This window comes from Grammomys surdaster, unplaced genomic scaffold (assembly GCF_004785775.1).
Source record: "Grammomys surdaster isolate TR1022 unplaced genomic scaffold, NIH_TR_1.0 363, whole genome shotgun sequence".
Taxonomy (NCBI): Eukaryota; Metazoa; Chordata; class Mammalia; order Rodentia; family Muridae; genus Grammomys; species Grammomys surdaster.
Genome location: NW_021604782.1, coordinates 330,610 through 342,888, shown reverse-complemented (window position 1 = coordinate 342,888; position 12,279 = coordinate 330,610). Strand labels below are relative to the sequence as shown.

Here is a 12,279-nt window from a genome sequence, read left to right as displayed (position 1 = left end):
GAGGGAGGACTGTAGCATCACTTGAGAAAAATTACAAGATGCTGCATAGGAAGATGATAATAAGTATCATTAGATGCTTCTAAACAATTGCTTAATAAATATTTATTTGAAGAATTGTTCCCCTTAAAACAGTGAAAGAATTAATGTCAACATCTGGAGTTCCTCAACAGAATAGATTATAGGAATGAGCCTGCTTACATGGGTCAATCACTATCTATGGGGGAAGAAAATGACTCTTTAGCTAAGTCCCATGTTGCTATTTCTTGCCAGATACTTCTATGTCTCCATTTAATGCTGAATTATCATATGATCAACACATTTTATTCTCACTTTTGCCTTCATACAACAAGCCTGTTCTTCATACTCATTTAGTGAATTATTCTGTGGGAAGTATTTGAATGAAACTTGGTTACAATTGAGGCAAAATGTTAGGTCTTGAAACTATGCTGGAAAAGATTTTCTTCCCATCTTTCAATTTTTAGTCTCCCAGATTATGATCGAAGTCCAGGAACAGGAGTGAATGAAAGAATAATTCCAGTTGAAATACACTATCCCTGGATCAATATGTCAGAAGAGAGATGTAAGACATAGTTCTAGTCCATTGTGTGATATAAGCAATATTGTGCATTTGAGGCAATCTATACTAAAGAGATGAACAGCATAAGACATATATGGAATGATTAAGTTTTTTGTAGTCATCAGAAATAAATAAAAACTCAAGTCACTCTAAGGCAAATATATTGTAAATACATACATACATGCATGCCTGTGTGTGTGTGTGTATAAACAAATGAACAAAGGCAATAAAAATGCAAAGCAAAACAAAACAACAAAAAAACAGCTCTACATTCAAAGAAATGATTTGTATACTCTGAACCAAATGTGGATGGTCACAACCAGGAAAAACAAATTCTAGTTGTTGTAAATGATATGAACCACAAAGGATGAAGTCACACAGACATTTGTGTCCAAAAACAAACTCATACATCAATAACTACGTTCAACAAATACTTTAATTAGTGCATTAGATAGGCAAACTCCAGCAAAGCAAGGGGATCATTTCTATAAATTCCAGATGTTATTCACATTCTTAGTTTTAGGAGTGATGGAGTCTTAATGTCTGCTAAGCTCAGCAGGACATTGTCAAAAGATAACCTAATACCCAAGAGACTGTCAGGCCAAACCAGAAGGTAAGATTAATGGCTTTAAAGAGTTTTAGATAGCCTTGTAATTTTGGTTCCTAATCTAAAAACTATTTTCTCTGTAATGATATTGTTCTATGCAGCTCAGGTCAGTCTACGGAATCATTAATGTAGACACAGCCTCAGAGGACTTCATTTAACAACAACCTAAAACACTTTTTAGAAATTTGGATGAATGCACTGTTTGGAAAAAAAAATTAGTACAAATGCAAACAAATCCATTTCCAGTGAAAAGAAAGTTTGCATTAAAATATCTGCCCTGGTTCAAGAAAATATGAGTTACCCAGTATGGTTTTGTGTGTGTTATAGTAAAGGAAAATTATTATAGACCAGAATTTTGGCAAGCTCTCAGAGATGGTCCAATAGTTCCTAATTGGAAGATACTTAATTCACTTGATAGGTATTTGTTGTGCAACCACCATTTATAAAGCTTTGTTCTAAAGTTTCTCAGGAAATCATGTTAAAGGGTAAATGTGTCAAGTATCTGCTGTTGAGAAGAATACATGACAAATATATTAATGTTGAAAGACTACACTTCAACTGTGTAATCTATAATTTGTGACTGTTAAATTAAGAAACTCTTGCTTAATTGAGCTGTAAAGTTCCATGAGTAGATGAAATAGTAATTTAAGAGAACATTCCATGGCATAATTTTTATAGCAAGAGATCAAGATCAAAAAAATAAATAAAACCATGCCCTTAACCTTAGACTACACACTTAACCATGATATATATACCCTACAATACTTCATGCGTTTTAGAAGAGCCTTGCTCAAGGGTCTAGAGGCCTGTTCATATTCTATATTCTATTATACAAGAATTGCACTGTGTTAGTTTGTTGCTAATGGTTGTTTCACAAAAACAAAACAATTTCTTCCAATTATTTCTCCTCGGTGAAATGTCTAACAAATGAGTCATTAAACACAGTGTAAGAAATATGATACATTAAATAGACTGATTGTAAGAAAGACAAACCCCATAAAAATCTATGATGACTTAAGTGATTATATCACTTCTCACATTTACATCAAGAGCTATCTGCTCTCTAGAACTCAAACAAAAATAATCAGAAAATCACAATAAAGTGTTGATTGCTCATTAAATAAAAAACATTATTTTTCCAAGTAAAAGAATTTTATTCCAGGGGAAATATCACAGGGGAAAATAGAGAAAGGCTTTAACCTTGTAAGAAAACAGAATTACCTCATTATGATCTTTGGGCAATGCTTTCTAATTCTTCTTTTTCATTATCTTTAAATACAGAATCCCCTGCACCTACAGCTGAGTTTAAAAAATTCACTAAGTTCTGATGCTGATGTCACGGTCTCAATCCTGACCATGAACAACTGGTACAATTTTAGCTTGTTGCTATGCCAGGAAGACTGGAATATCACCGACTTCCTCCTCCTTACGGAGAATAACTCCAAGTTCCACCTCGAGTCTATCATCAACATCACTGCTAACCTATCCTCCACAAAGGACCTTCTAAGTTTTCTGCAGGTTCAGCTGGAAAACATTAAAAACAGCACACCCACGATGGTGATGTTTGGCTGTGACATGGAGAATATCCGGCAAATATTTGAAATGTCCACACAGTTTGGGCTATCACCTCCTGAACTTCACTGGGTTTTAGGAGACTCCCAGAATGTGGAGGAACTGAGGACAGAAGGCCTGCCCTTAGGGCTCATTGCTCATGGAAAAACCACACAGTCTGTCTTTGAGTACTATGTTCAGGATGCCATGGAGTTGGTTGCAAGAGCTGTAGCCACAGCCACCATGATCCAGCCAGAACTTGCTCTCCTTCCCAGCACAATGAACTGCATGGATGTGAAAACCACAAATCTCACTTCTGGACAATATTTATCAAGGTAGGATGTAAAGTTGATTGGTTTCTCAACCAGAGAGCAAGGATAGCAAGTAAAGTTTCCCTATCAATCCACTGTGCAGAAATCTTGATTCTCTATAGCTCAAAGGAGCAATAGTTCTGATACAGTTAGGGGCAACTAAGACTAGTATCTATCTCATGATCTGTTCTCTGTAATTTGATTCTGTATTGAGTGCTATAAGGTAGGGAAAGCACTCAACACTGGTGAGTTCCTTACTCACTGTCGAGTTCTTGCCAGGATATTTAAAAGTATAAAGCTTCAATATTCTAACTAATATAGAGCTTCAATATTCCAACTAGTCTATCAAGATAACATAGACTAGCTTGATACAGTATAAATAGGCCATGAAATTGTATATGAAAGAAATTAACCCATGGTTGGCTCACATAAAAGCAAGGAGTAATTATTTTCTTGTTTATCCTTTCTCACATCAGTAGAAGTGAACAAAACTTTCTAAATGCATGCTGAGGAAAAAATAGTTAAATGAAAATGTACTTCTCTCTCTCTCCTAAAATTGTTTAAGGTAGTTTAGACCCCAGTTAAAGGGAGAGACTTCAGAACCACACAGAAATAGAATCTTAGTTCTGCTTCCTTATTCTTGTATCACTTAGTCAAGTTACCCAATTTCTCTCAGCCTTAGCTTCTTAAGGTTCATGTCTGCTTACAGAAAAGGTATGTAAAATTATAACGATATAAGCATAAGATCCTACTACTTGTGGAATTGTTGTCATAGCAGATAAAAAATAGATGCTACGTGATGGGTGGCTGATAAATCAATAGATGATATGTAGATGACATATAAATGATTAATAGATAAAGAGGCAGATAGATAAATGATAGATGAAGAGATAGATAGATAGATAGATAGATGATAGAGATAGATAGATAGATAGATAGATAGATAGATATAAAGAATAGATATATAGAAGTAAGCATTCCATAGAGTATTTTGCTAATATGCTGTTTATTATTTTATACTTAATTACATGTGTACATATTATAATTTGGTATCTTTATCTTTATGTTCAGTAACTCTCTTGATTCAAAAGATGGAATGGAAATATTTAAAATAAAGGATAATCCCTCATATGGAAATGGGCTTATAATTATTGGGAAAGGGGAATATCCTTAAGTGATATTTTTAGACTAATTGATTTTTATCTAAAAGAGGATGACCTATGGTCAAAGAGGCCAGGTCAGAGAATGAGTGCCATTCCAGAAGTGGATCTTCCTGGTAGACTTAAACACATTTTAAGCAAATACTCTCAAAAAGTATACAGACTATATAGCAAGTTTAGTTTCTTATCTTAAGAAAACACAAACACTTGGTAAAAGACCAGGAAGTCTTCATGATTTTATACATAATTGTACTGAGAACTTATTATAAACAAGCAATCTGCTAATAGCCAAGTGTATGACAGAAATGTAGACAAGGCACAACATAATATTGTTCACAAAAACGTGAAATGGGCATGATGATACACACCTCTATTCCCAGCATTTCAGAGGCCGAAGCAGGAGGGTCTTTGTGGGTTCCAGGGAAGCCAAGGATATGCAGGGAGACTTTGTTTCAAAAACAAAAATGAGAAAAATGAAGAAAAGAAAAAGTAAAGTAATTCAAATTAATTTTCAAAAATCTATTAATGGTAAAATTGGATATTATATTATCCTAATTTTCTCTTTTTCCCACACAGCATTCTAATTTTCATAAGCTCAAATTTCATGTGTATTTTATTTTACAATATCTACACAGAGTTAATACGTTTGTACCCTAGTATATAAGTGAGATTCAGGATTTTATCTAAGAAAAAAGCCTTCTCCCTTCTAACGACCCTATGATTCCAATCAGTGTTGGGAGGACAGATGTAAGCAACAGAAAAATCCACAAATGAAAATTACATTATATTATCTAGCATACTCTTATGTCTTATAAAATGGACAATGCAAGAAAAAATCGTTTGGGTTCTAAAAACATTTAGGGAAAATAAGTAAGAATATTTGTTGACTTAGGTTGTATTACTTCAATAATTCATTTTAACAAGGCCAAGTGATCTTTCTGACTTCCCATGGTTTAATTTCCAAGAAAATCACATTTCTTGGGCTAGCAAGATTGCTCAGTGAGTAAATCAGCATCCACCAAGATCAAAGACTGCAGTTCCACCCACCCCACTACTCACCGTTAAATAGCAGCAGAAGAGAACTGGTTCCTGTATATTGTCTTCTGACCACCATACTTGCACAGTGACACATACATGCACACATACACACACACATATGCAATCACATACACACATGCATGCATGCACATGTATTCATACACATACATGATATAGACATGTACATCTATGCACATGCTGACACACATATTCACATAGTAAATGTAATTTACAAATCTAAAATTTCCCTCTACAAGGTCCCCATGGCACTTTTTCTATTGACTTCTAAGTAGTACTTAGCCTCTTCATCCTGACCTGTCTGACTTCTGAGGGAAATATAAATTCCATTAAAGTTGAAACAGTATTATTTGACATAGTCCATACCCTAACATATAGCATACTTAATTCATAGTTGCTGAAATTTATTTATAGAGAAAGAAAACTCTCTTTTATTTGTGTCTCCAATATTATTTACTTAGAAGAAAAATGGATAGTTGTCAAATGATACTTTCTAAACTAAATATAAACTTTTATCTAACACTTATGCTCTAGCTTACTTTTATTTCTCTTACTTTTGACTCTACGGTGGAAGGCTCTACCCTCATGATTGTTTCCACATATTTTATTCCACAAAGTTTGAAAATTACAAAAGAAGAGTGTGAAGTTTGGAGCCCAGAGGCAGTTCACAATGCACAGGGGTCAGTGGCAATATTTTCATCCCCATGGGTGTGTGTGAGAAATGAACTCAAAGAACTTCAGAAAATATGCCTAGGACTTTTTTAAACTCCCGAAGGAGTACAGTCAAAGAAAAAGTTTCAAAGTGTTCAGGATAGGGTCAGGGAAAGCAGGCATATCTCTGGAAGGAGTCTGTATAATGAATAACTTAAAGGCTGCCTTAAGCCAGAAAACAGCTGTGGGTTTTCCATCATTTTTATTTGTTTTGCTTTAATCCAATCTTTTGGAAAGTTAGTTATTCTCAGTCCATAAGTCATATCTGCATACAGTAATTTTCTTAATTGTCCCTAAATTTTGTGAGGCTGACCCCACTCCCTCACTGCATAATAAAAGCCAGAAGGATAATGAGCTGTGACTGGCTGGTGCCAGAGTTCTGCAAGCTTTCATTTCTCACACAGTCATTTTTGGTTTGGGCTGACAGAATTGTTAACATTTTAAAATGTTAATGAAATCTCCCCCAAACATGGCATTTTCAGTACTGGCTTTTAGACTAGGAAAATAATTTTTTGTGTCAGACTACACAGACGTAATTACAGGTATAAGGGATTTAATTCTTTTCAATCACCCACAAGCCAGAGCAAATGTCCATCATGACTCAATGTAGACAAAAGGATTAGAGGACCAAGGTCATTGTGTTATCTTTAACAATGTATTAGAATGTTGTTTTACTAAATGTTAATTTGGAGGGCAATAGTAGTTGGCATGTTATCTTGACAATGCCTCCATGAATGGACATCTGTGTTTCTACTCAATCAATGACCATTTCTTGAACTAGGCTGAAGCAGATATAATCAGTACTTGAGTCTTGTCATTTTAGAGTTGACAGCATAATGCATAAAAGTAGGCTGTAAAGTTCTAGGATATGTGCACACACACACACTGCCCCCATTGTAGAAATTATTAATCCCAACCCAGGGTTTCTACCCTGTGTTTGACCATTTAGTTCTGGAATAAAAGAAACACACAGTCTTTATATTTACAATAAGCCTTAAATAGCACAAGAGCTAGTCAGTTACATATCCACTATGTTATTAGAATCTACTTTGCTATCTACAAACCCACCTTATTACTTACTACTTAATATGTTTCATCTGGGCTGCTCTTAACTCCAATTGGCCAGCTTTCAAGGCCACATTTTTATGGCTCACCAAACCCATAGAAGCTTCTCCTTCCTCCTCCTGTATCTTCTTCTTCCATCATGGTTCCTCTCTGTCCTCAAGCCCAGGAAACCTAAACCCCACCTGTGTCTCTTCTCTCTAACTATTAGCTGTGGGCATCTTTATTTACCAATCAGAAATAACTTAGGGACAAGGTCTACATGGGAACTTTCTCTTCTCTGGACAACCAAGTCCTGGAGGTAGCACACTTAGCATTACAATAGATAACAAAAGGCTGAAGCTCAACACCATCCCCCCCCCCATGAGACAAAATCTTACTATGTAGTCCAGTCTGGTGTAGAACTCACAATCTTATGCCCTCTGTTTCCTGTGTGCTGGGGTGACAGGATTGTGCCAGTATGCTCGAAGGGATGTAAACTGTTTAAAATACATGAAAAAATCCATTAACATTCTCAGAGATTTGGTAATATATTTTAATAAATGAATACAAGTCTTCACATTTGAAGCTAATAATTAAGCATAGAAAATGAAATGTTTGAATTTGTTAAGACCTGAAGACAAAATGTAACACAATTGGAGCGTTAATTGCATTTGAATATCTGAGATGGTCATAGGAAAGGATTCACAGCATACCACACATGGCTTTTATGCCAGGCTAAGGAGTTTGCACTTCATGTGCCTAATGAATGTCACCAGAAACAGAACATTAGCCTACACATATTTATAAATATGTCTGTTTTGAGATATATATTTTGAGACAGGATCTTGATAAAATGATCAATGTAGCCCTAAACTTGCCCTATAACCCAGAGTGACTTTGAACTTGTGATTCTCCTAACCTAGTCCTCTCAAGCAGCTAGGAATACAGGTCGATGCCACTAGGCCAAGCTTTACAGTCCAGCTCTTCTTTGCTGAGTAGAATGGATAATCTATTCTTGAACAGCTTCTGAACTTTATCTCTGTATCCTTCAAGAATTCCACCAACTAGATAAAGTTGTCTGTTCAACTTTACCTAGTTTATCTTATCCACATGTCTGTTTACTTTACTACTCTCTCTTTAGTTGATGTGGTCCAACATGCTTTTGGGACATAAAACCTCCCACACATGCTAATGGCCCTTTCCTCCTATGTTTGTCATTATGTTTACAATAGGCAATTATTGAGACTCACTGGTCTTGTCTTAATAGTAATTTTCAAATTATTGATTCTGCATATAATTGTTAAGACTCTGTTATGTGCGTGGTATCAAGAGACACTAGAAAAAAATCCAGGAGAAATGCAAGCTCGTGTTTATTTTAAAAAGCTCTTTAAAGTAATGATGGTGCTATGCCCATTCCTGTACACTAGAGAAAAAGAAAAGAAAAGAAGCAAAAAGAAGAGAAAAGAAAACAAAAAGTAAAACCTTAGAGTTTCATGATACAATTCTAATTTTGTATACATCTACCTATTAGCTTTATGATGTAGTAGCATTTCAAACTAGTCAAAGGTATTTAAACTGTATAACCTTTAAAGTTATTATTTAACCAATTTATCTTATCCACATTCTAGTATACTTTCAGGATTAATATAAATCTTCCTTAATTAGTACTTTATGACTATATGATTTATATTTTTGGTCACATGCCATTTAAAATCAAGAAGCAAAATTTGCCCATGTGTGAATACTCTCCTACGTACCTTCACTCAAATAGCTGGTTGGCTTGTAGGTTTCAGTATCAACTTTAAGAGAAATACAGTTTCAGTGAAGATGGAAGCCCCAAGCTGGATGCTACTTTTTAGCACTGATTCTCCAGAGCCTCAGGGAAAACACATTGCTTGCAGGTGATGTTTTAGGATGACTGTGGCCCTCTTTGCTTAGTTTTCTCTGCTGGAACACTTGAGGAGTTTATACTTATGGAAGAAAATGCATGTTGTACAGACTTACATGTGTCCAGTAGGAATACCTGTCACTAGACCAGTTGACTGAAAGCTGTTGACTGTTTTTCTCCTTCTGGGTCACTTAAGGGATGATGTAAGTTGAGTCTAAAATTTGTTTAAAGTCATAAGGACCTCAGATAAAGAACACTAGAAAATGCACATTACCTCAGGACCTTATTTCAATTAATATAGGAAAATTTAGGATGCAGCAGGTGTTAAGCTGGATAATTTCTGCACATTGGTGGAGCTTCCAAGTTGTTATTTGCCTGAAATGGAATTTTATTCTTCACGTTTTCACTTCACATGCATCTATTGTAAAATTTGAAGATAAACCAGAAAGTTCCAACTCTAAAGAGAACACATGTTAACAGGTCGACTCTGAATTCTAGATCTGTCTCCAGTCTGCACCATTCTCCACATCCTGTAACATTTCAGAGGGTTGTCTGACTGGTAAATACTCTGTAATGTCCCATGTCCAGAACCATGCTCCAGCTATGATGGAAGAGAAATCAGCACTGAGTCTAATATTCACAGTAGATCTAAAAAAAAACAACGTAAATTAAGCTAGAGGAATATTCAAAACAACCAAGAACAATCAAAGAGTGGTCACAGACCACGGTAGTGAGGACCCAGAGTCCATAACAAAACCCAGGACAAAAAGAAAACAACTTGGATATATGACAGTTCTCTTACTTCTGTGTGATAGATAGGAGGGAAAAAACAGAAAGAGTACTGGCCTGGCACTTACAGCATCTCATTAAAAAGATGAGTACCTTAGTCACATGTCAGATTTCTTTTTTTTTAAATAATTTATTTTTTCTCAAATCGTAATTAATTCACACAGGGGTTATAAACACAGAAAGGCAGGATGTGGGGAAAGGAGTGACACTGGAGTGTGGGTGTTCAGGGGGAATACAGATATCTTTCAGAACCAGGTATCGGCTGGGTGAAGGTTCAGGGGACAGGTCACTATGACTCTGCCTATGATTCACTTGTCCTTATCTAAGTTGCTATTATCTGCCAAGGCCACCTATTTACAAGGTACATGACTACTCAGGCTGATAAATTTACACAAAAGCTGCCTGTTTACAGTAGCTTATAGCCATCTGTTTCAATGTTTTTCCACTGAGACCCAAGACTTGGTGTTAGTATACATGTATGACAGGCCTATTGCTGATTTTAGGCCTATGGCTGATTTTAGGCCTTCAGTGTGTAAGCAGTGCTGCCCCTGACATCTCCTCCCTTCTCTAAGTATAGAAGGGCTGTGGCGATTCTAATCTTGCAAAGGCGGGGATAGAGGCCTGACCTCCAGTACTTGAAGGGGACCTTGTAATGGCTCCAGTCCCCCTGTCGTTGTCCAGTGAGGCATGAGGGCCATACCCATCCCGAAGTCTTTTTCCTGGAGAGGGGATACTTTTGACATGTCAGATTTCTTGCTGAAGTCTCCCCTTACCATACACCAATTGCATAACAGGACTAAGCATGCATTACATTAGGACTTGCATTTATTGGTATTTTCCTCTTCTCATGAGAAAATCCAAGAATGTCAGCAGCTCTTCTTCCATTATGAAGTTTTACTTGTAACTGAACTTTGCAAGTATTGACAAAACACAGACTCTGATGAGCCATACATGTGTGTATATTATTATTGTTAAGCTGATTTTTGTCCATTTACTGGTAAAAGTGTTTTTTTGAGAAGATAAGCCTGAGTGTTGTTTTAAACTACAACAATATCCGTGATTACAATATATTGGCATCCAGTTCACTGAGGCTCAAATTTTAGCCATTTCTAGTTCCTGTCGAGTTCCTTATTATCAGAGAGCATCCCTACTGAACTAATTTCTATTTTTGTATCTCATCCATTATTCAGTAGGAAATGTATTAGAGTCGTAGTGCTTTGAACACTCTACAAACTGAAAATGCAAGTGCTTCCTGGCTGATTGAGCCCATTCTTCTGCCAGAGCAATGAATGCTTTGAGATACTTTTCTGCTCTGAGAAGTATACTTAACTTCACTTGCTACACAGACATTATGGAGAAGTTCCCCTGGACAGACACTGTGTTATGCCTAAGATTCAAAGAATTCAAAGATTCATGTGACAGTTGAATGTGAGTCTCTTCAGTTTGGCAGCCTGTGCCATGAAACCAGCCAGCAAGGGCCAGGTTCATTCATGATAACAGCAAGGCTGTGACATTTCTGCTTTTTCAATGTAGGACATGTTGAAACTCATGTTTACAGGGATCTTGTAGTCTAAAAAGTCAAACATGGGGGTAATCAACTGACATTCAAGAATACATTTCAAGCTACCAGGAGGACTAGAGGTACAGAGTATACTTTTGCATATAGGTTAAGAAAAAAAATATACAGTTGATGTCCAACTTGGAGACAAGTCTTGAAGGTAAAGAACAAAAATCAAACTAAAATCAAAGTAGTATGCTCTGATAGGGTTGGCAACAGGCATGTCCAACAGTAGTAAACTGTATCTTCATGTTAGCTCTCCAGCTAAAATGTTTAAACTCTTATTAACAAATAATAAAGCAAATATTGGGGTCTAGTCTGTAAAACAAGTCACAAGTGAGAGCTGAGCTAGAAACAACTAACATGTGGTGGAGAAATGTCCTCCAGGGATGCAAGAGAAGAGTGAGATGATAACGGAGGGTATGACTAGATGTACTTCACAGAGTGCTAGTTCTCAGAGGAATTAGAAGAGGAACAGGCACAGTATAAACCAAGTGAAATGGTTCAAAGGTAAAGGCACTTGCCACCAAGTGTGATGACCCACTGTGCTTATTGTGGTACACACAAATGCCCATATGCATGAACACACAAAATGGTATGAATGAAAAGCATTTTAATTAAAGAACTGGTATATCTGAAGCTGAATGAAAGCACACGAAGACACAAATATTCAGACTGACTATGTAAGGACAAGTAAACCTGACATGTGAGCCCAGCAATCCTAACTACAACTAGATGATGCTGGTACATGGGGAGTTTGAAAGGATGGCACTAGTAATAATACTGTCAAGATTCCTAACTAGTGCTAGCCATAGTGGTGCATGCATGTAAATCCAACACTTGGAGGCAAAAGCAAGAGGATTAGGAGCTTAAGGTCATCCTGAGCCACATAGGGAGTTCAGGCTAGCTTGAGCTACATGCAACCTTGTAGCAAAAACGATGAAAGGAATGAAGAGAGGGAGGGAGGAAGAGAGAGAGGGAGAGAGGGAGGGAGGGAGGAAGGGAGGGAGGGAGAGAGGGAGGGAGG

At 36.6% G+C, this 12,279-nt stretch overlaps 1 protein-coding gene across 2 annotated transcripts in view; it reads left to right on the top strand.

The window, feature by feature from the left end:
- Grin3a (glutamate ionotropic receptor NMDA type subunit 3A) overlaps positions 1–12,279 on the top strand; it is a 192,443-nt gene that overhangs the window by 50,473 nt on the left and 129,691 nt on the right. For both annotated transcript variants that reach the window (XM_028780015.1, XM_028780014.1), the window contains exon 2: positions 2,466–3,070. In XM_028780015.1, the coding sequence (XP_028635848.1) occupies positions 2,466–3,070 (605 nt within the window). The remainder of the gene's footprint in view (positions 1–2,465; positions 3,071–12,279) is intronic.